This window comes from Sphaerodactylus townsendi, linkage group LG11 (assembly GCF_021028975.2).
Source record: "Sphaerodactylus townsendi isolate TG3544 linkage group LG11, MPM_Stown_v2.3, whole genome shotgun sequence".
Classification (NCBI taxonomy): Eukaryota; Metazoa; Chordata; class Lepidosauria; order Squamata; family Sphaerodactylidae; genus Sphaerodactylus; species Sphaerodactylus townsendi.
The window spans coordinates 49060566-49085902 of NC_059435.1; the positions used below are offsets into that span (position 1 = coordinate 49060566).

General features: G+C 42.5%; 1 protein-coding gene across 2 annotated transcripts; it reads left to right on the forward strand.

Annotated features, from left to right (window-relative positions):
- The first annotated feature begins 1521 nt into the window (after window positions 1-1521).
- ASNS (asparagine synthetase (glutamine-hydrolyzing)) lies at window positions 1522-24957 on the forward strand. Of its 2 annotated transcripts, none has more exons than XM_048511683.1 (12): window positions 1522-1742; window positions 5446-5712; window positions 7589-7826; window positions 10290-10475; window positions 12975-13076; window positions 15267-15394; window positions 16335-16461; window positions 17459-17565; window positions 18773-18873; window positions 19824-19905; window positions 21268-21423; window positions 22635-24957. In XM_048511683.1, exons 2-12 carry the CDS (start codon window positions 5464-5466, stop codon window positions 22842-22844), a joined length of 1686 nt encoding a protein of 561 aa, XP_048367640.1. In that variant the 5' UTR covers window positions 1522-1742; window positions 5446-5463; the 3' UTR covers window positions 22845-24957. The 2 variants fall into 2 exon arrangements, with proteins under 2 accessions (XP_048367640.1, XP_048367639.1); XM_048511682.1 differs by having other exon boundaries at window positions 1522-1659.
- Window positions 24958-25337: the final 380 nt, after the last annotated feature.

Below are 25337 nucleotides of genomic sequence, written 5' to 3' on the forward strand. Positions count from 1 at the left end.
TAGGGTTAAGTCAAGAGCAGGGGCTCAGGCTTGCCTTAGTGTTATGCTGAGTTCTAGGGTGTAGTCTGAGGTATGGTCAGTTTTAATTTTCGGGTTTTTGTTACAATTTTGGGAACAATTTAAGATTCAGTAAATTAAATAAAAACAATACGTTAGGGTTAGGGTTAACGCAAGGGCAGGGGATCGGGCTTGCCTTGGTGTTACGTTGAGTTCTATGGCACAGTCCGAGAGAAGGGCTATAGTCAGTTTTAGGTTTCGGGTTTTTGTTACAATTTTAGGAACAATTTAAGATTCAATAAATTAAATAAAAATAATAAATTAGGGTTAGGGTTAAGGCAAGGGCAGAGGCTCGGGCTTGCCTTAGTGTTATGTTGAGTTCTAGGGCGCAGTCTGAGAATAGGGCTATGGTCAGTTTTAGGTTTTGGGTTTTTGTTACAATTTTGGGAACAATTGAAGATTGAATAAATTAAATAAAAATAAGTTAGGGTTAGGGCGACCGCTACCAAAATCTATTCTGTCCCCGTCCGATCTGCTTTGGTCTGTCAAGAATCATAAAGGATCATTCTACCCTCATCTTTAGGAGTACTCATGTACAAAGAAAATACATTAAGAGTCACAAGTACTGCATTTGGAAGGAATCATCAAGGCCTCTATTTTTCTAATGAAATCTAATGAATGTCCTTGAATGGAGGTATCCTCTTTTATTTTATAAAGGGTTGGGCTAAGGGTTCAAAGACTAGATTTGTACTGGATACCCCCAAAATCTCCACCTATTTCCCAACCCAGAGCTGGCAACCCCAGGGGGCATGATTGTCAGCATCCCTTGCTGGACATATTCTCAGGAGTTTAAAACAGCTGATTTCTCCATGTCCCTGTATTTTAAAATTTTATTGTATCTATACAATTCTCACATTTTGTGCCAACTATGGGTTGGGAAATGCCTGGAGATTTGTGCGTGCAGCCTTTGAAGGGTTAATTGGGGGGGAGGGGCCTCTTAGAATACCATGCTTCTCAACCTCCAAAGCTGCAGTTTTATCCAGGGGAACTGTTGTCTGTAGTCTGGAAATCAGTTGTAATTCCTGGAAATCTCCAGCCCCCACCTGGATGTTGGCAACTCTAGATAACTCAAACCAGATTTAGTATTCTCTTTCAATGACTGTCCCAATCTTCTTTCTGGTTCCGTTCCACCCCCTGTCCTAGCCAACCTCTGAATTTGCACGTTTGATCATCCTTGCATCTAGTATAACATGGGGAGGCGGAATCGCAGGCATGGTAGGCTCCGTTGGGATGGCATTTTCTATGCGGAAAAGCAGCGGCGTTTAATTCGCAGTGAACATGCACAGGATCGGAACGCGTCTCGCCTCTCAAGCTCCACCAGCAAGGGAAAGCAGAGCCAAGACATCATTGCCGACCTGGAAACCATGGTAGCTCTGTCTGCAGACCTGGGCTGAGAAACCGGAGCCGGGGGCGGAGCGGAGCCGAGCGTTGCATGATGAAATCCGGCTCTGCGTTGCACGAGGTCTGAGGCGAGGCTGGGCCGGGTTTGCAACGGAGGCGGCTGGTTTCCGCTTTTTTTTTTCTTTTTTGCTTAGCCTCGGCGAGCGGCACGAGGTTAATGTGCAGAGGCAGCCGATCTGCGATCCCATCTGGACTGCAAAGGTAGCGTTGCCTAGTGGGAGAGCCTGCGCCGAGCGGAGGTGACAATGCAGAGGGAGCGCTTAGAGGCATGGCGATGCCGCCAGGTGGGAAACCGCCTCGGGCAAATTAGAAGTTTGGGATTGGTCTCTTTTGGGGAGAACTCCTGGCTTGTTCACAGCTGCACCTGTTGACTTTCTGATCTGGCCCTTAAGGAGAGGGGAGGGGGGGAAGACGCAGCAAATGTGTCAGGAACCTTAGACATAGCTCTGACCTCATCGTTCACCTGCTAGGTTTCCCAGGAATACTCCGGCTGTGAACTGATTTACTGGAATAGCTCTTCATCCGTGGGTGTGTGGATCCCACCTCAGAGGCTGTTTTGTGATGGGGCGGGGGGCAGGGAGGAAGTTTTGGCAGAACTTTGAAACTTTTACAGGTTAGCTGTCATAGGTGGGAAAACAGGAAGACCCCTCCCTTGCAAACTTATAACGTGACAAACGTTCGCCTCATCTTCCAAATAGTTTCTGCCAGTGGTGGGATCCAAAAAATTTAATAACAGGTTCCGATGATGGTGGGATTCAAACAGTGGCGCTGCTGCACACTCGCACCTCCACTCCCTATTGGGCAGGGAGGTTGCTTTAGTAACCCCTTCTTGGCACTCAGAAAAAATTAGTAACCACTTCTAGAGAAGTGGTGAGAACTAGTTAGATCCCACCTCTGGTTTCTGCCCTTCTCACCTTTGAAATCAAGATATATTCCTCACTAGACAGTTTCACCATTTAGGCAGTTATCAAGCACCTTAAGTGGCCAATCAGGTTTTTAAAAGTGATGACTGAGACCGGGTTATTTAACTCTGTTAAGGTATTCTGAAATACTAGCTAAAGTTCCTTTCATGTCAGTATTCCTAGCTCCAAGCAACATTCTCAATATTTGCCAACCTCTAATGGAACTTTAAAATGTCTGTTCTTTAGGGTGTAAATTTTTGACACTAGTAGATACGTTGGTGACAAGAGTGTAGAAGTTATGGAAATGTTTTGTTTTTATTCATTCCTTTTAAAGGTCCACCTGATCATATGGCAGCAGCCCCACCTTGTGAACACTGATAACTTGTATTATAGCTTGTATTGAACCCTGCAAGGATTTTTTTTAAAAAAATAATAAGTCACTCTATATGTGTGACCAAAGACCAGCAAATGTCTTGAGCTGGGAAAAAGTTATTTTATATTTTGAAAAGTTTTATTATTCTTACAAAGAAATGTGAAATTAACACATTTTGACGCTATGCAGGGAGGAAAACTTTTTTCCCCTGGAAAAAATGGAAATTTGGAGGAAAACTGAAATATATACTTTAGTTTCTCATCGATACAAATTGAGTTTTACTGCTTTAACAGCATAGCATCCGTAATTTCTTAGCATACAAAATTGTACTGTTTGGTACTGAATTGCACTGTGTAATTTTTCCAAAAGAGAAAATGTTTTTCACAGCTCCCCAAATTTTCAGTTTTTCTTTTGGAAAACATTTTTTCTAAGTGTCCTGGGCAAACGTTTTCCCAGAACTTCCCAGTGTTCCCAAGGCTTCATGTTTCTACTTTGTGTGAGTATAATAGAGCGTGTGTATTGTATTGTATGGACAGACAGCTGCGGGACTGAAAGGATCGATTTGTCCTTTGTTGACTGCCAGTTTTGGTGAACAACTGCTTTATGCTACACAGAAGTCAAATGCGGTCAGTTATGCAAATTGCTTTTGACAGCTTTTGCCAGACTGCAAAACATGGGCAATGCGGTTTAAAAATTATGAAATTTGCCAGAAAACTGCTTCCTTCTGTGCTCTAACGCTTTTTGCCTGTATAGGGTTGCCAGCAGAGGCTGGATCCATGAGAGCCAATCCACAGGGTTCGATCCAGCTAGCCTTTTCCACTCAGTCTCATCTGGTTTCCCTCTTGAGTTTATCCCCTGTGCCAGGTGGCTTTTGTACATGCAGATATCTCTCGCATAGTCATTTTGGTGGGCAAAAGGAACTTCTTTCTTCCTTTTTTTTAGTATATGCCAAGAATAATAAAAAAGTCGTAATGACCTAGATACCAGTGAGTTGCTTAATAAGCTTACTAGCTGAAAGGAAAGGTAAACATGGAGGAGAAAAGAGTAAACTGTACTGTATACTGGCTACATTGTTGCGCTCGTCTCAAACAGGCACACTGCTACAAAACAAAGAAACTAAGGTCGATTACACACATGTTTGCGTTATGGTGGAGGTGAATGTCCACTGCGGCAAGATTTCTTGTACGTACGTTTCCTCCAGCCCCACTTTCATTTTCCACTCTTTATGCAACAAGTGAAACCACTTGTAGCACGAATTTAATTTTGCTTCCTCGCCAGAGTGGAACCGATTTGCCAGTGGGCAGAGCTTTTCCCTAGACCTCTTCCCTCCACCCACAGCCAGCCCTCACTCGCACACCTTTCCCCTTGCCCCCCTCCCATGCTGACAGCTCCTTCCTGATTCTCCAGATGCTGCTATCAATATAATGACAGTATTATATTATAATATAATAACAGGCTTGAGAAGCCATGACTGGCCTGCCGCTCAACAACCTCTGTGCTCCACGTAGCCAAGAGGGCCATACCGCCGTCCTAGGCCCCCGGGGGCTTCACCTCCAAGAAGACGAAGAAGGATTGGATTTATATCCCCCCTTTCCCTCCTGTAAGGAAACTCAAAGGGGCTTACAAACTCCTTTCCCTTCCCCTTTCACAACAAACACCCTGTGAGGTAGGAGGGACTGAGAGCCCAAGGCCACCCAGCTGGCATGTGTTGGAGTGCACAGGCTAATCTGAATTCTCCAGATAAGCCTCCACAGCTCAAGCGGCAGAGCGGGGAATCAAACCTGGTTCTTCCATATTAGAGTACCCCTGCTCTTAACCACTATACCACTGCTGCTCCCAGAGCCAGGCCATGGACCAGCACCGCCTGCAGATGCCACCAGAGGAACCAGGATAGGGACAGGACAGGTGACCCTGCCACATGGGGATGCTGCAGGCAGCGGGTGATATTGTCAGTCCCACCTGGCAGAGTAGCACTTCTGCCCGTTAACAGCAACCTGGAGGACTTCATGCCAACAAACCCTCAGTGTGTGTATGTGTGTGTTTGTGTTTGTGTGGGGAGGGGAGGGGAAAGGAAGGGGAGGGGGGTCTTCCCTGTGTAATGAGCTCTGTTCCTTTAAGACTGTTGATGGATTGAGTTAAGAGAAACGGGAGAAGGAGTGGCCGACAGAAAAACTGTGGGCAACCTACTCATGTGTAAATAGAAAAACCTGAGGAGAGCCCACTGCAAGTCCACTGTACAACTTTCAGCTGTGAGATAAGCCTTCGATGTATAATGGGCCTAAGGTAACCTTAGGTATACGTACTCTTATGCATGTAGTCAGTGGCTGCTAAAATGACCAATGCCTAACCAGTAAGTCAGCTCCTTTTAATGGAACCTCAGCATCTTGTTTACATACGAACAGATGGTTAACACTTTCATGACTGGTTATGACATACTTTTGTAATTCCCAAAACTTTCTCACCAGTTCGAAAGATGGTTGGATCCAACCCAATATCTGCAACTGTGTTGGTTTTGAGAATTCTGAAAGAAATGTGGACATTCCCAAACTTCTGGCAGGCATGCTAGATAAAGTCGTCTGTATAATGTTCTCTTGCTGTAATAAGCTGCTAGTAATTCCTGATTACTTTCGGTAGAGAAATGGTATCCCAGATCTTTCGATTAGCAGTCCTAATAAAACTGTGTCCTCGCCCCCTCTATTTATTTCTCCGCAGCATTAAGTAGAAATCACCATGTGTGGCATCTGGGCCCTTTTTGGAAGTGACGAATGCCTCTCAGTTCAGTGTCTCAGTGCTATGAAAATAGGCCACCGAGGCCCAGATGCTTTTCGTTTTGAAAACGTCAATGGATTTACGAACTGCTGTTTTGGTTTCCATCGTTTGGCGATTGTTGACCAGCTATATGGAATGCAACCTCTACGAGTGAAGAAGTTTCCCTACTTGTGGCTGTGTTACAATGGAGAAATCTACAATTACACACAGGTGAAAACAGATTAAAACTATGTTTACCCAGGTGCCCCTTATGGTATCTCATATGGAATTTCTTATGCCTCTTTAGTTCTGCTGAACTGATCTGTGTTATCACTGCCTTTAAACACTCACTGTTTTAGGGGTTTTGGGAAGAAGGTAGCTTAAGAATTTTTTAAAAATAATTCTGAACCTGGATAAAATCCCTCATGTTCTTGGGAGGGACTACAAGACAGCTAAAAGGGCATTGTGGGTTTTCTGGGCTGTGTGGCCGTGGTCTGGTACTTTTTGCTCCTAATGTTTTGCCCGCATTTATGGCTGACATTTTCGGAGGCATATCATGGTAAGATGTATTTCTCTCCATAGCACAGTGTGAAGTGACAATCACTCCACACTGTACCTCAGAGAGAAATGTAGCTTACTGTGATATGCCTCTGAAGATGCCAGCCACAGATGCAGGCAAAGCATTAGGAGCAAAAACTACCGGACCATGGCTACAAAGCCTGGAAAACCCACAACACCCAGTTAATTCCAGCCATGGAAGCCTTCAACAATAGTTTGCTTAACTGTTGCCCAAAGTTGAGAGCAAAAAAAATAAGGAAAAACAAGTGCTCTAACAGGAGAGAACAGGAGAACATATGTGCAGAAAGGGAGGACATCATAGTTAATATAGCTGAATTAGAGTTGGAATGCATAATCTACTCCAATTCCCGGCTCAGTGCAGGACATTCAAAACTAGAACAGCACAACTTGGATTGCTTCCACCTTCATGTTTCATGCTATCTCTGTGCTGCTTTGCAGAAGCCAGTGTAATTTTACCTTGCTTTCTGGGAACCAGAAATTTGCAAGAAGAAATGTAAGACAGTTTCTGGAAAACCTGCTCTGTCTCACTAGGAAATGATTTGGCTCCATCTTACATTTCCTGTAGGCTCTGTCAAGGGTAGATTTTCCTTGTTTTGTATTATAGCAACAAAAGTTAATAATTCTTGGGCAGTGAAATTAGCAACATCAATATCAGATCCTGATTATCGATTGTTTTTTCTCCTGTTTTCAGTTTGTCAGATAATTTAAGCATTTCAACTATACGTTTCTCCAACCCGCCCCCCCCCTCCGCAGGCAGTAAACATCTCCTTCTGGAAGAATATTATTGTTCTTGTGACTTCCTCCCTAGTAATTTATCCAATTCAGCCCACATCTCTGGCTCGTTAAAATCAGCTATGTTCATTAGCAAGTCATTAGAGATAGTTGAACATATGATACCTCATGGCTGATCATTTTTCTTATGCCATGTTGCTTGCTGGTACATTTCTGACAGGAAGGAAGCTCCATAACTTTTCCTGCTGTAGAATTCCTTTGATGTGGAGGCAGCATGTGACAGAATTCATTTCTGTTAATGGCTCAATGGGGAGTCCATGGTGATCTCCAGAGGAGGTGATCATCTTAACTCCCTTTGTCTCTGCTTGCTTGTTGTACTGAGTCTAGTGTAGATCAGTGTAGTTGAGTCTGGACCCATAACCCATAAGTTGGCAAATACTGCACAGCAGAGGTGTCAACACATTGATTAAAGAATTTTAAAAAGTTAATGTTTATTAGGAGAACAACATTTCAGATAGGAAAGAGGGCAGACAGAGATAGCCTGCTGAACTCTTAACCTCCAAAAAGGAGGAAATTAGACCTGAGAATATCAATCAAAGGACAAGCCAGAGATGGCACAAAAGGACCAAGGGGTCTCTAACCTTCCAACCCCATCTAGCTGACCACTGACCCGTCCCTACTGGGTCTTCTTCTCAATTCATTTGCCCGCTACACCTTGCCACCTCCAACAATAACTATTGCTTTCAAGGTCAGTCTTTGAATTCTAATTTTCTTTTTTAAAAATTATTTTCCTTAGTTGCAAAAACAGCTTGGATTTGATTACCAGACTTTGGTAGATGGAGAGGTAATCCTTCATCTTTACAACAGAGGAGGAATAGAGCAGACGGCCTCCTTGCTCGATGGCGTGTTTGCCTTCATTTTGCTGGACACGGCAAACAGGAAAGTCTTCCTGGGAAGAGATACGTATGGAGTCAGACCCCTTTTTAAGGTCTTGACTGATGATGGATTCCTTGGTGTCTGCTCTGAGGCAAAAGGTAATTTTAGTCTTGGATTTGTCATAATGCAGTAAAAATATGACCTGTCTTCACAACTTTGAGCCAACAAATATATACATAACCTTGGTTGTTTAATTTGTGAAGTAACTTGTTCAATTTTCTGTCTCCATGAATGTAGCTGTTGACGTGTTTTTGTTGGATGAAATTGAGTTTTATTTCCAAGCATTATGTAGCTCATGGTTCAGTTTTAGAAAAGCACCCATTGTCTGCAATAACTGGCTTTGATCTAGTTGTGAGGTCTTTCTCAGAAAGCAAAGATTTCCACAAAAAGAACACATAAAATTAACTATGGGATTGATTTTGAGAGACCTATTGCCAAGTGGGTATTTACTATTTTTTTTAAATTGCCTGATTCCTAGTAGAAATAAATATGATTTGAGTTTGATTGAGTTTGATTGAGCTTGATTGAGTTTATCATGTACTATTCCCCACAAAACATGATGGAACTGCATTTCTCCTCCCACCATCTATGATGAATGTGTGTATTTGGCAGGCTTGGTGAGTATGGGGAATGGGAAGGTGTGTGCTTCCTGTGTAGTCCTCTGAGTTCAAGTTCTTTGACAAAGCTGAGCAAGGGTATGGGTGGCATGCAGTCATTCAATGACCTGTAACATCTTAGCATGCTGAATTACTTCATGTACATGCTACAGAATGGTACAGAAGACGTAGAAAAAAGAAAAATGGAATCTCATAGGAATCCCTCTGCATCTGGAAAGATCATCTGGCTAGTGTTCATAAGAACAATATCTCACTATAATTTCCATATACAGAGCGATTCCAAGTTTAGTGTTGCATAAATTTGTATATGGAAGCAAGTAACATGATGTGGCATGGTGGTTGGATAGAGTCTTGGACTAGGACCTGTGACAACCAGATTTGAATCACTGCTGTGCCATGGATGTTTGCTGGAAGGTATAAATAAAAAAATAAGCATAATTCCTCAAGTAATCCACTTGGAGGCTCAATAAAACAGGTAGAAATAAATTAATAACTAGTGCAGGTGCCTCTTTCATGCATTGCATTTGCATTGGTATCTTAACTAATAAATGACATGTGCAAATTAGCCCTTAGAGTACAGCGAAATAAAACATGGTTGATAGATTCTACCTCTTCTAATGCACATTGATGAAGTCTCTTTGATAATTGAACCTTATCGTATCTACCCTCCAAGACTGCTGTTGGCATGAGTCATGTTGGCATGACTGCTGTTGGCAGTCGAGTATCTGGCTAGTGTGAAGGCTCGTCTATAATTATTTACCTCAGTGAAAGAAAGATAAGCAATTGGAGTTAAGGTGTATCTTTCAGATGATAAGGATAGGAAGGCAAAAGAGCTAGCTATATAATTCTCTCTTTCTTTGGCCCCTTCTGCGCACACAGAATAATGCACTTTCAATCGACTTTCAGTGCACTTTGAAGCTGGATTTTACTGTGCGGAATAGCAAAATCCACTTGCAAACAGTTGTGAAAGTGGATTGAATGTGCATTATTCTGCATGTGCGGAAGGGTCCTGTGTCTTTGAATTCTTGGTTTGCTTTGCCTGAACTTTGGATAATCTTAGCCCCTGTAGGGAGAAAACCCTAAAAGTGCCAGCCCCACCCCCCATTCCTTTTAGCCATATAGATTGAAAAGTATCCTGAAGGATCAGGGAAGCAGTCCTTGTGGTCTAATCTTTATTTTGAGCCATACATTCAGAGATAAGAGGCAGATCCTGGTTTTCATTTTAAGCATACTTGTGTCAAGTCGTGTCATAGCATTTCAGGCATATCTAAGTGTCTGGAGAGCAGCTTTAAAAAATTTGGATTGAGTTCATTCTAAAGATATAAAGCAAGGGTCAGGAGGTCCAAGAAAAGGCCTGCATAGAAATTGTGCCGAAGTCTGAGCCAGATATAGTTCTCAAGTGGTAGGTATGAAATGCCTTTGCCTGATTTGAAGGAATTACATGTGAAATTTTCTCCGCAGTCTGCCTCGGGCTACCCTGGAGTTGGATGCCTGAATAATCACCCCCCAAATACTTATACTTTTGTACCTGTTCCAATGTATGACTGTTCAACTTCCAAACCCTTGGCTTTTGGAATTGTTCCAAAATCCATTGTATTAGTTTTCTGGTAGTTGATCGTTAAGTTTTCTTGCTTAAGCTAAACTATTTAAAATTCTCTTAATTCCTACTGAGATCCTGGAAGGTAAGACTGTCTCGTCTGCATATAATAAAACTGCTACGAGAAGGTCAGCAATTTTGGAGGGTGACAATCAGCTTCATGCAGATTTCCAACAATGTTATTTCTATAACATAACATCCGGTCTAACATCTTTCTTTACTTTATCAGTTAGGTGGCTTTGTCTGCTGGTGTAGGTATTTTTAAATATTGCTATGGTGGACGTTCCATCACAACTTGGATAAAAATGAACTTCCATGTGTTCTTGTCACTATCTGTTCTTGTGTAGGTCTTATCAGCTTGAAGCACTCGATGTCTTTTCCTCCAAAAGTCGACCCTTTCCTTCCAGGACACTATGAAGTGTTGGATCTAAAAGCAAATGGCAAAGTTGGATCAGTGGAACTGGTAAAATTCCATGGCCCTAAAGATAAACCTCTACATGCTAATTATGACACACTACAAAATCTATCCTCAGGTAACTGCAAACTTGGAACTGGTTTCCATAAACCTCAGTGAACACAGAATTGTTCACAAGTTACTGTTTGGGGAGACAGAATGTGCAGAGGAGAGAATGAGGTATCATTTTCCTGCCCTTCCCCTCATACACATTTGAAGTAATGGGCAGTCCAGTCCTTAGTGGGGGGTAGTTACGCTGGGAACCACAAAGCCATGGCACAGTCGCAAGGCTTGCTGTGCTGTAACCAGCAAATCAACAGTGATGCTGCCCCTTCCCCTGTGAAAGTGGCATATGCAGCATAATGCCCCACTGATTTTGTCAGCATAAGTCTACGCTGGCAAATAGGGGCATTCCCAAACCAAAAGAGCTCCGGAAACCCACTAAAGCTGGGAATACCCACTTCAATGCTGGTGCATCACACTTCCACTCAGTTCCCCAGTACTGGTGTGTGTGCCTATGTGCCAGCCAAGTGGTATTTATGCCAGGACTGGGGCCACATCACCTCCTAAGTGGCTTGATTCCCCCTTTAAGATTGTGCTGTCATTTGCTGAAATGTGTAAAGAAATTACATGTGGGCACTTTGCCCTTGCGGTCAGGAACTTTGGCACATGTAGTGTACTGATTATGTGCACTAAATGTGCATGCTTCTACACTCTTGTTTACAAATTATAATAAATGCACCCCCAGCTAGGGCCAGCAGCCACAATGTTCCCAGCAGGAATTCACTTTGCCTGGACCACAATTTTTTAACTTTGCCTATGTAACCTGGGCTGCTTCCAAACCAGAGACTTCCCATATTTCACCCACTGGACTTAAACATGACTGACTGCTATCGGTTTCCCCCCATATTTCCACATAATGTCATTCTTCATTTGTGTACAGACTGTTAACAGCCTGCTACTTCCACATACACACAACCACAAATCTGCTTTATTTTTTACTTGCAAGAAACCCAATGTCTCCTGGGCAAGGTGCTATTGGCACAAGCAGTCTCCTGTGTTTGAAGGGGAAACTGCAACGTGTAATGAAAAAGCCCTTATCAGTTATTCTTTATTGTGCAGATGTCTGCAAAGGGCCAGTCCCCTGCAGAAATTAATGGAAGGGAAACACCTACCTTTTAGTCTGAGGTGGTGCTAAATTCTGATTTTATCCACACATGATAGATCTGTTCACGCCCAAAGTTGTTCTGGAAATTAATAATTGCTAAGTTGAACTGGGCCTAGGTTTAGATGTTCCATTAAGGCCAGAAGTACTACCACTTATGTCTCTATGATTCCAAGAAAGTTTCAAGTTATTTTGCTAACTCTAATTACAGCAGTCTCAATGGCATTTCCTGGATTCTGGAAGAAAGATTACTTTTCAGGGCTGTCCTTACAAATATAGAAACTGAAATAAATTCATATTATGATTAAATTAATTTATATACTAAAAAAATGCAATAACATTCAAATAATTATAGACCCCTTTAATTTTAGAAGCAAATTCTTCGATATACTGCAAGATGTTTAAAAATTATTGCAGAAAGTATATGAGTTCTGTTTCAATTTTTTTAAATTCTGAAATAAAAATGATAGATGGGGAGGGGATTATACATTTTTAAGGCTATAAAGGACTTGTGTTATTCCTGTCTAGTGTTGTTAATGCTTGTGGATTAAAACAAACAAACAAACAAACAAACAAACAAACAAACAAACAAACAAACAAACAAGAGAATCGCTCAAAACTCATCCTGTCCTTTTTGTGGGGGAGAGAAAGGATCATTGGAAGTATCTTTGCAAATGTATTTTTAAACGTATTTAAATTCTTGTAGCCCTATTTTACCCATTGCATCTCAAAATAAATGAAATTAAAAGAGGGTGAATGGAGAATCTTGGGTAAACACACCAGGGGTGGGGCTTCATTGCACATCAGGTGTGAAAGTGAAATCTCCACTTACAGCGGAGAGAAAATTGATCGCCCTCTGCTGTTTGGAATCTGTGTTGCAAGGTAAATTCATGCAGTCACATCAGCAGCTGGACTACTATGGAAGATCACCCTTATATGAGAGAATCCTTGTGGAAGCCTCCCTGATTGTTCAGTGAACATACTGAGGTTTTCAGTATGGTAGTTAGAAGAAGAAAAGTTGGATTTATGTCCCCCTTCCTATAGTAGACTCAAAGGGGCTTACAAACTCCTTTCCCTTCCTCCCTCACAACAAACATCCTGAAAGGTAGGTGAGGCTGAGACAGCTCAGAAGAACTGTGACTAGCCCAAGGTCACCCAGCTGGCATGTGTTGGAGTGTACAGGCTAATCTGAATTCCCCAGATAAGCCTACACAGCTCAGACGGTAGAGCAGGGAATCAAACCCGGTTCCTCCAGATTAGAGTGCACCTGCTCTTAACCACTATGCCACTGCTGCTTCTTTTAATATATTAAAGCTGGAATAACCATGACTGAAGTCACTATAGTTGATGTTGAACTATGCACCCTTGTTTTGTCTACTTCTGTAAACTCTCTTCCCTCTTGCTGTTTGATAGGTTTTGATATTGAAACAGTGAAAAGCAACATTCGTATTTTGTTTGAAAATGCTGTTAGGAAACGGTTGATGTCACACAGAAGGATTGGTTGTCTCTTATCAGGTAAAAATAACTAATACTATGTTTGTCTTCCCTGATACAGTACATTTGTCTGCAGGATGTTTGTGATGCATCTTATCCTATTCCTTTACTGACATCTTTTATTTAGTAACAATTTAAAGGAAACATAGATTTAAAAAACACAACAATTTGAAAGTTTAATTCTACAAGTTCTTTCCATGGGCAGCCCAATCCAGGGGATGGGGGAGGACCTACCTGTGAAGCTAGTGCAGTCTTGTGCCAGCTCGAGTGCTCACCCTGCCTGCACAAGGAGCAAATGTGCAGGAGGAGAACCTGATACACGGGCAGCCAGGTGCCCCTCAGCTCCGCTGCCACAGAAGCCGGAAGTCCTGGCACGGCAGTGCTGTGCTGGATGCTGGTGTGTGTGTGTGTGGGGGGGGGGGCTGGGGGGCTGGGGAGTTCCTGGGACAGAGCCAACATTAATTGGCTCCCACCCGGGTTTACAGCCTGTTGTGCTTCAGCCCTGGCCCTGGACTTACGCCACCATTTTTGGCCCCAGTGGAGGGTTTTCCAGTGGCCGGGATAGTTTTTTGCTATTTTCTCCCTCCCCACGCCTCTGGAAAACGTTTTGGAGGTGGTGGAGTGGCATGCTAGCAGTGCCATCCCCAGCCGCCTCTATTGTCTAAATTGGGCTGTAAATGAGTCATAGACTCCAACGCTTAACTTTTTGTTTAAATTTAGAAGAGCAAATAATTCACTATAATTGTGTAGTGCTTTTTACGGTGATCAAAGCTAAGGTAAATTCTTCTTAAGTACATGACAGCTTGAAATGTATATGTTATTTCATTGCTTGGCTTATGCAGTGGAAGGAATCGAGTAACATGTTTTAGTGGTTAGAGTGTCACTAGGATCTGGGGGACCCAGACCTGACCCAGGTCAGACATGGATGCTTACTGGGTGACCTTGGAACAGTTACTGGGGTGGACTCTACTACTCTACTGAACGTAGTTTGAAGCTTTCTTCCAGCTTAATGAGTCATCCTCCGTCTTGTGGCTCTTCCATTTGATGACGAGCCATTTCAGTTAAAGAAGTTTTCTTCAGCAAGAGGAAGCAAAAGGAAGGCTCCTGAAGCATGGTTGGATCCACTGACTTTCTCAACATACAGAGATTGTTATGTGGATAAAATGGAGGTGTGGATAACTATGTAAGATGTTCTGGCTGCATTGGGGAGAGAAGTGGGGTATAAATAAACATGTTACAAAATTGGGGCAAATGATGGAAGATGACCTGAGCTGCATGTGGAAGATCAAATAATAGCCACGAGATACTTATCTATCAGTGGTGTATTTATTTTGGTGGGTGGCATGATGGAGGAATGTGAACTGTATGAAGACTGCACAGAACTCCAAAATGAGGTGGCATTTCAAGGTGACTCTAGCCAAGTCATGAGTTCTTTAATTGTGTGTTCCTGCATGGCAGGGGGTTGGACTGGATGACCCTTGTGGTCCCTTCCAATTCTATGATTCTAAGGGGCTTTCCGCACTACAAAAGGGAGCTAAGGTCGACTTGGTTCCCTTCAGTGGGGTGCGATTCCAGGCTGTCTGCACAGCAACTTACTTGGCCCCCTGGAACTGAGCTAAGTGGGCGGGATCATCTTGGTGCCTGTTTCGCTCCTCAATGGTGATTGGAGCTTGTGTTACCATGGGAAACGGGAGCGTTCTTTTTTTTTTTACAGTTTTTATGAAGCCGTAGCTTCTACAGTTACATGCCCGCCATGACTCTCCCGTTCTGCGCATGCCACAAAAGCGGCTCCTGATTGGTTGAACGGATGAGGTGTCGCTTTCGATGCAAGGGTCCACGACTTCAAGCTTCGAAGCTGTATCTACCTTGTTCCAGCAGAAAGGTGTGAAGTTCACTTAACCGGCGACAGGGATGTCGCAGTTTTGAGGTGGGGGAACTGAGACAAAACAACGTTGAGCTCAGTTGCAGTGCGGATACACTGAGGTGAACCTAGATAGAGTACAGAGTACAGAGTACAACTCTGTCAGTGCGGAAAGCCCCTAAGTGTCATTGACACAAAATATCCATTTTATGTGCTGAGGAGAGATTTTCCTTTGATGGATCAGATAGTGATGCCCACAAACACATTGTAGTTCTTTCTGTTTTGTTCTTTTATATATATTTTGCACATCACCTACAAGGTTGACATCAAAACCAATATCTTTTTCATAGGTGGTTTGGATTCCAGCTTGGTCGCTGCGGTGCTTCTTAAGTTGATGAAAGAAGCTGACTTTCCCTACCCTTTGCAGACTTTTGCTATCGGAATGGAAGATAGTCCTGACCTTATGGCTGCTAGAAAGGTAGAATGGTATTTTCAGCAACAAGTATTTATCCAAATAACAGGACTCTGAGTTGGTTGCAATCACAGGCATAAAATACACCATCCAGAGAACCTTGGCTTTTTGTTTACTTAATAAAGACAAATTTCTAGACATGGGCAGACCAATCCACAGGGTTCCAGCGGCTGGGGTTGGTGCTGCTACTGCTGCACTGCTGTGATGCCTCTAGAGCACTTCCAGGCAGCAAAAATTGCCTGGGGAGACAGCAAATAAACGACAAAAAAACCTGCTGGCCCCCTGAAAAGCTTTCATAGGGCAGGACAGAGTTATGCCACCTTTTTGGGTAGTGTAACTCCAAGGCCCATGCTGTGGTGCTCCCGGCTTGAAAGCGCGGGTGGAAACCGACTAAAGTCATCTCACCCCTAGGAATGCCCCAGCATGCCCATCCCTGCACCAGCATCCATCCACTTCTGGGTTTGGCCACTGTGGAGCTGTGGGTTGTCTAGATACTGGCATCTTTGCCATCTCTGCTGGTGGGAGTACCCCTTATGCTGCTGGAGGAGGCAACTGGGTTGCAAGCCTACACCGCACCCAAAGCCTGTTCCCCCCATCTGGATTGAGCTGTAATTCATGATGCATGTTTAACTATTCATGAAATACCAGAAGTGGGAAGTAAAACCTGAGAATTTCAAATAATTTAGGAGTGGAAATTAAGCACCTTTGCATGGCTGATTTCCCTGCTCCATGCCAAGCAGAAACAGACTGCTCTGTTTTTGTTTTTGTTTTTTTGTAAAGTCACTATATAAAACTCCATGGATCAGTACTGAGGCTCTTTTGGAGCAGAATTATATTTTTAGTTGCGTTCAGACCAAGGAATACAGTGTTTTATTAAATTATGAGTTTATAGTCTAATGCAACTGTAGCTTCTTTGCAAGTCTAATATGTAAAATGTTGTGGGCAGGTAGCGGCTCACATTGGCAGTGAACACCATGAGGTCAGTTTTAATTCGGAAGAAGGGATCCAGGCACTAGAAGATGTTATACTTTGCTTGGAAACATATGACATCACAACCATACGAGCTTCAGTAGGTAAGATTTTTTTTAGATGCCTCTTTTGAAGATAAGTATCTTAAAGTGAAAGAGAATTTGTGAAGCCTGGATGAGCAACTTGGCATGGAATCTACCAGACCCTGATCTGCTGCTCTTAGCCTGCTCTCTTCCCCCACCGCCCCTGCCCCTGCCAATCCAGCAGTATCTGTGTCCCATTTCTGTTTGTTTGTGCCTTATTCAGTTGCTTCTCCATGTGCTTATGCAGAAGTGGCTTACAACAATATCAAATAGAATTTAAATGGAAATCTTAACCTCGATACAAAGTAGGAGAAAAAAGCATAAAACATAGTAAGACAGAGAAGTTGATAATTGTCCTTTTACAACATGAATCCTTTTTCGTAAGTGATTTCCAAGAGTTGATTAATTGTTTACAATTGTACAAATTCATTGTAACAAACTATTCTACTCATGTTGTTTGGGGAGGGGGGGTGGAGTTATAAAATGTTCATTTCCGTTCTGCTCTGTATTCCTCCCAAGAAATGTTTAGCTTAAGCTAAACAAGGACTTGTACTGTGCACATAGCATTAATCCTTAAATCCAAAATGACAGGCTACTGGGGTTTCTGATGTGTCCATTAGTTTCTTTATTCTGAATAAGACTTACTAGCTCTAAGTGGTATCATGGTAGCTTGTGTTGAAAGAACCGTGAACACAACTCTCTTCCCTCTTGTGCCTGCTGGTAACTGCCTGTTGAGTATCAGGGCAGCCCTTCAGAAGGCAGGTCAGTAGGAATCTCAGACCTGCCCTCATTGCCCAAGAAGAATGTGTCTTCCATTTGGTCCTAGATCTCTTATAGTATCCAAGCCACTGAATCTATTTTATATTTCTGATATTATTTGTGGAAAGAGTCCATCTAAAGAAATTTAGACTGCAGCAGGAAGCTGTGAAAGAGTCCTGTCCTTTCTGATTTTTTGTAAGCTTCTGGCTTCCTATGCTTTAATCACAATGTAACTGTAGAAATTGTGTCATCTTTGTAGGTATGTATTTGGTCTCCAAATACATTCGAAAGAACACAGACAGTGTGGTAATTTTTTCGGGGGAGGGGTCAGATGAGCTGACCCAAGGCTATATTTACTTTCATAAGGTGAGTACACTTGGTTCTTAGGGTAGTGATGATAGCTGCTTGTGTATGAACATGCCGTGACGAGAGACTCATGTGAAGAAGCGCTTCCATGTGAACAGACTTTTTATTTCTTTGCCTTTAACAAGAAAAATATACACTGAAAGTGCCACACTCCACTTTGCATAAATATTTGCTCATGAATCCTAAAGCATACTTTTGTACTTGCTGAATTCAGAGTTTTAAGGGACCTCAAGTGCATTTCCATCTTAGGCACCAGGCACTAAACATATAAGTTGCACCATTTTTTAAATCATTTACCTCATTATATTTATGCTGGTATATATATCAGCATAAATACTTTGCACCTTAGATAGATAGATAGATAGATAGATAGATAGATAGATAGATAGATAGATAGATAGATAGATAGATAGATACATAGATACATAGATACATAGATAGATACATAGATAGATAGATTGATTGATTGATTGATTGATTGATTGATTGATTGATTGATTGATTGTTGAAGGCTTTCATGGCCGGAATCACTGATGTGCTGTGTGATTTCTGGGCTGTATGGCTGTGTTCTAGCAGCATTCTCTCCTGACGTTTTGCCTGCATCTGCGGCTGGCATCTTCAGAGGATCATCTGAAGATGCCAGCCACAGATTCAGGCGAAACATCAGGAGAGAATGCTGCTAGAACACGGCCATGCAGCCTGGAAACCACACAGCACCCCAGACAGACAGACAGACAGACAGACAGACAGACAGACAGACAGACAGACAGACAGACAGACAGACAGACAGACAGACAGACAGACAGACAGACAGACAGACAGACAGAGGCTCATTCCGCACATGCAGAATAATGCACTTTCAAACTGCTTTCAGTGCTCTTTGAGCTGTGCGGAATAGCAAAATCCACTTGCAAACAGTTGTGAAAGTGGTTTGAAAGTGTGTGCGGAAGGGGCCAGACAGACAGACAGAATGCTATCCATTCATTATTGGGTATACTTGAAACTGACATGGGAATCAAATGTCACACACACATTGTTGAATCAGTATGGGGGAGGGGGGCGGGAAGTGCACTACTGATGTTCCTCCTGCAGTGGACTAATTATACCTTGGGTCAGCATGAAGGACTTTCTCCGCCTTGTTGTTTGTGGTGTTTCTATAGCTTGGGTATGCATGTTCATGTATTTCCTGTGCATGTGTTTGTGGCAGGCACCCACACCTGAAGATGCCATGGAGGAAAGTGAGAGGCTCCTCAAAGAACTCTATCTTTTTGATGTTCTTCGAGCCGACAGAACAACTGCTGCCCACGGGTAATGGGTAATTCTCCTTTGTAGACTTATGGATACTGCACAGATGTTGAGAGGGGTAGTAGCTCAGTGGTGCATGTCTTGTTTCACCCAGTTCAATCCCTGGCATCTCTAGCTAAAGCATTTTAGATAGCTGGTCTGGGAAGCACCTTTCTTTGCCTCGGGCCCTGGAGAAAAGCTGCTGGGATCACTAGCTTTGTGTGTGCGTGTAAAATGCCATAAAGTTGCAGCTGATCCACAGGGTTTCCAAGGCAGGTGATGTTCAGAGGGGGTTTGTCATTGTTTTCCTCTTTTTTGTGACTCTGGACTTCCTTGGTGATCTCCCATCCATGTACTATTGAAAAGTCCATTCACCAGATCAGTAGCTTCTTTTCATTTATCTTCAATGTCTCTTTAATCTTACAAATTACAGATATCCATCATGGACCTGTTTAGACTTCAGATGAAATGGGTTCTTGAATGTTCATTAAGCAGTTAGGACTTGTGGTTCTTTGAGGAAGATGAATGAAGATTTATTGATACCCCAGGTTGCCTAGTAATAGAATCATTTGTAATTATACACATTGATAATCATAGAATCATAGAATTTTAGAGTTGGAAGAGACCACAAGGGGCATCAAGTCCAATCCCCTGCAATGCAGGAACACACAATCAAAGCACTCCCAACATATGCTGATCCAGCCTTTGTTTAAAAACCTCCAAAGGAGACTCCACCACTCTCTAAGGCAGTGAATTCCACTGTCGAACAGCCCTGACAGTCAGAAAGTTCTTCCTAGTGTTTAGGTGGAATCTCTTTTCCTTCACCTTGAATCCATTACTCCGTATCCTAGCCTCTGAGGCAGCAGAAATTTATATATAAGCAAAAATAGTCCATTGGAATAGGACAGTTGTAAAATTTGTCAACCGGAGACTTGATACCTTGATATCTTTCCCTCATTTTTTCCTGTTTTCAGCCTTGAACTGAGAGTTCCATTTTTGGATCACCGGTTTACTTCTTATTACCTTTCTTTGCCTGCAGAACTCAGAATACCAAAGGTAAACACTTTTTCAACTATATTGTTAAAATATAATTCTCTGTCTTTTTGATTCTCCATATGGCAGTTAACAAAGGTTAGGAGATCCACAATATAAATTGAACAAATAAATTGAACAGCAGATCACTGTAGCTAATAATGATAACCACAGCAGTATTGGAGCATGAATGCTAACCGCGAAGTAGGGAGTTGGATGTGGGCATGCAAACCATGACCTCTGAGCTAGATCTTAATATGTATGTGAGAGATAATCTTCAAAGGATACAGGCTCAAACCATTCAGAGATTTGATAATCCATGATGGATGCAATTGACTTCAGTGGGTGTGACTGAGGAGACATATTTTGAATTTTATTTTAGTGCATTTTAGTGCATTTGTATGTTGTCCTTCCTACAAGGGGGTTAGATCCTGCCTAAAATGTTTGTGTGTGAGGCCTTTCCATCCCTGATTTCTCCATTTCTGCATCAGACATCTGAATACCAGCTGGGAGCAACATTTCAGGGAGCATTTTGGAAGGGGGTGAAACACCTATTCGCAGTCAGAAAGCCTTCTGTCTGCTCAAATTTTGGACAGGATCCAACCATGACTATCTCTCTTCCATTTGATTCTTACACTAGTGTTGTCAGATAGATTAAAGCTGAAAAAAGGACAATTGGTCCAAAGTCACACCTTAAGTCTCAGGGCAAGGTCAGAACACAACATGTGGCCGATTATACACTGCTGCTGTATTCCACAGCAAGGGAACATTTCCTTCAGGGCAGAGATTTCTGTACTGTGCTCTGTGTTAAAGCACTGCAGATTCTGAAAAGGCGCACGGTTAGTGAGAGTAGGGAAACCTCAATGTTTTCCCTTGCTTTGGGGTTTCTGTGTCTTCCGGTCTCTACCACCACCACCGCACTCCTCATGGGCATTTCTGGGGGATCTATGACCAGCTTTTGTGAAAAGCACAAACATATTGATATAACAGAGAAATATCAATATGAAAATTTAACGGGCTTTAACAACAATCTTGCGACGACCAGGATCAACCTGGAAGTGGGGGCCGTCAATGCTGTGCAGCAGACATTGAGATGCCTCCTCATGTATAAACAGAGACCCTCAAAGAGACCCTACTGCACAGCAAAGAGTTCTGAGGAAAACACTCCATGTTCAATAGGCCTGTGTCTCCCCAGCCCTACTCCAACATGGAAAAGAAAAACCATACAATTACCTTTGAAGTCTGTGGGGCATGTTTAACATTTGCTGTGTTGGATGAAATGTTATGTAGGTGAGGTTCTTCTGAAGGGATTTTTAACAATAATTTTCAAAATGTAAAACTTTAGTGGCCAACATTGATGACATTTCTGCATCTGTTTTCTAACAGAATGGAATTGAAAAGCATCTCTTGAGAGAGGCCTTTCAAGATACAAACTTATTGCCAAAGGAAATTCTCTGGAGACCCAAAGAAGCCTTCAGTGATGGATTAACCTCTGTCAAGAAATCCTGGTTCTCAATGCTCCAAGACTATATTGATCTTCAGGTACAATGTTGTACTTGGAATAAATTCGCTAATTATTTTGTAATAAATTCGCTAATTATTTATATATAAAATTGAAGGTGAAGGAATTGCTCATGATGGGTTGGGTCCTGCCTATGACATTGCAACATGTGAAACCAAATTGGCATTTTGCCAGTTTGCCCCTCCTATGGCAAAATTCAGACTCTCCTACCACTGAAGCTATTCTTGGCATCATCTGGCCTCCAGGAATGGCATTTTGGACCGCAGCAGGAGGAGGAGGAAGGCAGGGAAGTTGTGCTTCCATTGATGAAAATACTTCCATATGTAGAGCTTTTAGACAGGATCCAAGCCAGTGTGTGTTGCGGTAATCTTGAGATGATAATGGAGGGCAACGCTGCCAGGTGCAGTGCTCCATAATGTAGATGTGTTTTTTTATTTATTTATGCTATTTATAGTCTGCTATTCTCACTGAGACTCAGGGCAAGTTACACAATGTAATTCAGCACAGTCAGTGCATATATGTGTGTGTATATATATATATTCCCAAACTGTAGTTTATTTATTCCCAAGCTCTCTCTCTCTCTCTCTCTCTGTGTGTGTGTGTGTATTCCCATCCTAAGCTATAGTTTGCAACCCTGAAGACCACACAGCTAAAAGACAGCTTTTAAATACAGCCTTTCAAAATAGTTCCATCTATCTTATAATAATAAGGCTATTTTCTTTCTTTAGAATCATGTTTTTGAAAACATTCTTGGCAAAGAGAGTTTAAATTTCAATTGTTGATGAGTAAAAGAAGATCATAGTATGACACTCATGGTTATCACACAACAATCTCGATCTTCAGTCTCAAGAAGCAGGGAAAGTTGTACATTCTGGGCAGTCCTTTGAGAGCCATGCACAGTGACGCTGGAGCAGATTGGCCCTTTGCGGAATATGTGCCTTTTAAGAGTAGATGGAGATGCAGGACGCAAGTAGAAGCGGGCCACTTCTAACCTAGAACACAGTGCACATTCATGGGAAAACTGGTGCTAAATCTTTTGTAGACCACATGATTCTGAGTTACGGGTTCCTATTTATCAGAGCAGCTCCCTCGTTGTGATCCGTTGTAAGTCAGCCATTGGCACGAGCTTCTTCTCTGTTAAAGAATAGATTGAGATGATGGTATCTCTGCTTGTAGCTCATTTACAGTGCAGTTTTTGTTGCTTAAATTTCATTTCCTTTTACATGTGCAGGTTGAGGAGAGTCTGTTGGAGAAGGCGGTGGCGAAGTTTCCATTCAATCCTCCTAGAACAAAAGAAGGTTATTACTACCGCCAGATTTTTGAGAAGCATTACCCGGGACGTTCTGATTGGCTCCCTCACTACTGGATGCCAAGATGGATCAAAGCCACAGATCCATCTGCTCGTACTTTACAGCATTACAAATCGGCTCCAAAAGAATAAACTTCCCAATGTTTCTCCTTGTAAGCGGCTTGTTACCATGTGGTTCTTTGAGACCCCAGAAGGGACAGCAAGCAAACAATTTGTTAAAGAATAAATATTCTAATCCTTTCAGATGAAGGGGGACTTTCATGTGGATTTAAAAGCACTGTTGAAACCAGGGTTTCTATTTTACTGCAGCTGGACTTTTGTGCAAACTAGTAAACTGCAGTTTAGGGCCTGAAATTATGAAAGCCCTCTAAATACAAAACTATTACTAAAATTATTAAATTATTATGGGGTGGGGGAGAGTAATGTTATGGGTTCTGTTAAACTAAACATACTATAGGGCCTCAGCATGTCTTAAAACAGTCCTATATTCTACTTAATCTCAGTGTAGTCTTTAAAAACCCCATTAAAATCCATGGCATTGCTCAGTGCTATTGATCTGGAATTTTGGCTACTATCTAGTCTACAGGGAGTGTTTCAAATCACAGTGAAACATTAACAGGGGATTTAATCAGTCTAAGGAAATTATCCTAAGTCTGCTCCAAATCCTACTCTATTTATTCAGTGGGATTTAATTTACAAAGAAGCATTGTTAGGATCGCATGGTAATTGTGTGAGACTGCAGCCTTTAAGTGCAATTTCCCAACTATCACTGTGCCTGCTGGATGCTAGTGACCCTCCGTAGCAGTTCTGCTGTTTCTCATAGTTGTCTGTTGTCTGTAACCTGTTCTTCTCATTGTTAATGCAAGACACTTGTAAGTTGATAAACCAAGTACTGTTTTTACTATAGAAGCTGGGAGCTTCTATGTCTTGAGTGTTTGGACATAATATACCGTAATTGTATTGAGCCCCTGAGCCCCAGCATTGCCCAGGGTGCCCCTCCCCAGGGTCCGAAGGCCATCCCCTGGCCTTAGGGCATCTGGGTGCTTTCCCAAGGCTAACGGGTCCTGAATTGGGCCGTAGCTACATGGGGGCATCCTCCTCAGTCGAATATGCCCTCACTCTTTTTATTGTCTCCTCCCAGTTTGGGCTCCTCCCAGTTTGGGCTCCTTCCCCTAGCTCTGCCCGCAGAGCCTTTAAGCCCCCTCATCCAGCCCACTTGCCCCTCCTCTTCCTTCCTAGCCAGGCTGGGTCCTGCCTCTTCCCTGTTACTTCTGCAAGGGGCAGAGGCCTCAGTTGGGCTTCTGGGTCTGCTCCTGGCCGCTTGCTGAAGGTCTGGGCTTCTAGTACATCTTTGGACCATGCCTGGACATGACTTGACCTGCCTCCCAAGTTTTTTCTATTGTTGTTAGGTCTTTGGCCCAGGGCAGGATTCCTCCCTGCGAGCTGCCTTGTCTTGCAGGGTCTGCCTTCTACGACCACCTGCCACCCTGTGCACCCCTGGGACCTAGGAAAGTCTCTTGGAGCTTCTCCTGATCAGGGCAGGGGACTGGGGGCATGGTCCCAGACCAAATTTGCTTAGTTGTTTGGGTGAGGACATTTCAGTTGGTACAATGTTTCTTGCAAAAAAGCACTAGCATAATGGAATTCCCTGTTTCCACTGTTAACGGTTCAGGATCTCTCTTTTTAACTGTGTTTGGTCATTGTTCACGTTCCCAGATGTTGTCCTTCCCAAGTCTTTTTTGCATTAAGACCCATTGGCGATGCGCCTGGAACAGGATCTTGTGTTTCAAGAACAACTGAATATGTTTTGATGAAAAGCCTATCCTTTAGAAATGACTACTGTAATTGTACCTGTACATTATTGGAAGACTTGCCAATTTTAGCAATGAACACACATACAATCCATGTATAGTGTACACTTTTTCTTTTTGGTATGTGCATTGAATAATTCTCAGGTTACATTCAAGACATGTACAGATGAATGTGTGATTAAAACTGCGCAATTATCCAGGAATTGGTCCCCAGGTTTCATTTGCAAAGTGAATGTAGGTTGGGTATTTCTTACAGACTGATGTATGCCCATACTTGCAGCTTGTACAAGCTTGTAATGTGAACAGGTTATAGAGGTCCATATGGTTGTGGAGGTACTATATATTTTAAGAGGTTTAAGATGTTTTCAGTCTTGAATTATAATTTAGAAAATTAACTATACCATGTTTTAATAAAATAACCAGAGAGCCTGAAAGTGCAAATCGTAATGTAAACACAGTTTTTAAAAACGGGAGTGTTTTCTTCTATTTTCAAGTCATGAATTAAGTCTGAAACCACAAGATGGCACCCTGGATATATTTAAGCTATCTTTCTCATTCACACTCAGTTTCTTTCAACTAAGAGTTCATGCTAGAAGTCCAGTTGACAACAACATCAGTTTTGAGCCCCCCTCCCATGTCACCCATTAAGTTTCCACTCGAGAACTGACAGCCCCCAAGATTAGATTAATAAATATTAAACAAATATTAAAGCAGACGAGGCCAGTGATCTGCCTTGGTGTGCAAGGGGTACTGTTGCTGAGCTGGGTGCGAATGCAGTTCTTTCTTCACCCTCCATAGCCTCACAACTACCCTG

Excerpts from the sequence above, each read along its gene's own strand:
- ASNS (XM_048511683.1), top strand. The coding sequence starts at position 5,464 with ATGTGTGGCATCTGGGCCCTTTTTGGAAGTGACGAATGCCTCTCAGTT. Across the intron at positions 7,827-10,289 it reads TGTCTGCTCTGAGGCAAAAG|GTCTTATCAGCTTGAAGCAC; the intron begins GTAATTTTAGTC and ends GTTCTTGTGTAG. Across the intron at positions 18,874-19,823 it reads AGAACAACTGCTGCCCACGG|CCTTGAACTGAGAGTTCCAT; the intron begins GTAATGGGTAAT and ends TCCTGTTTTCAG.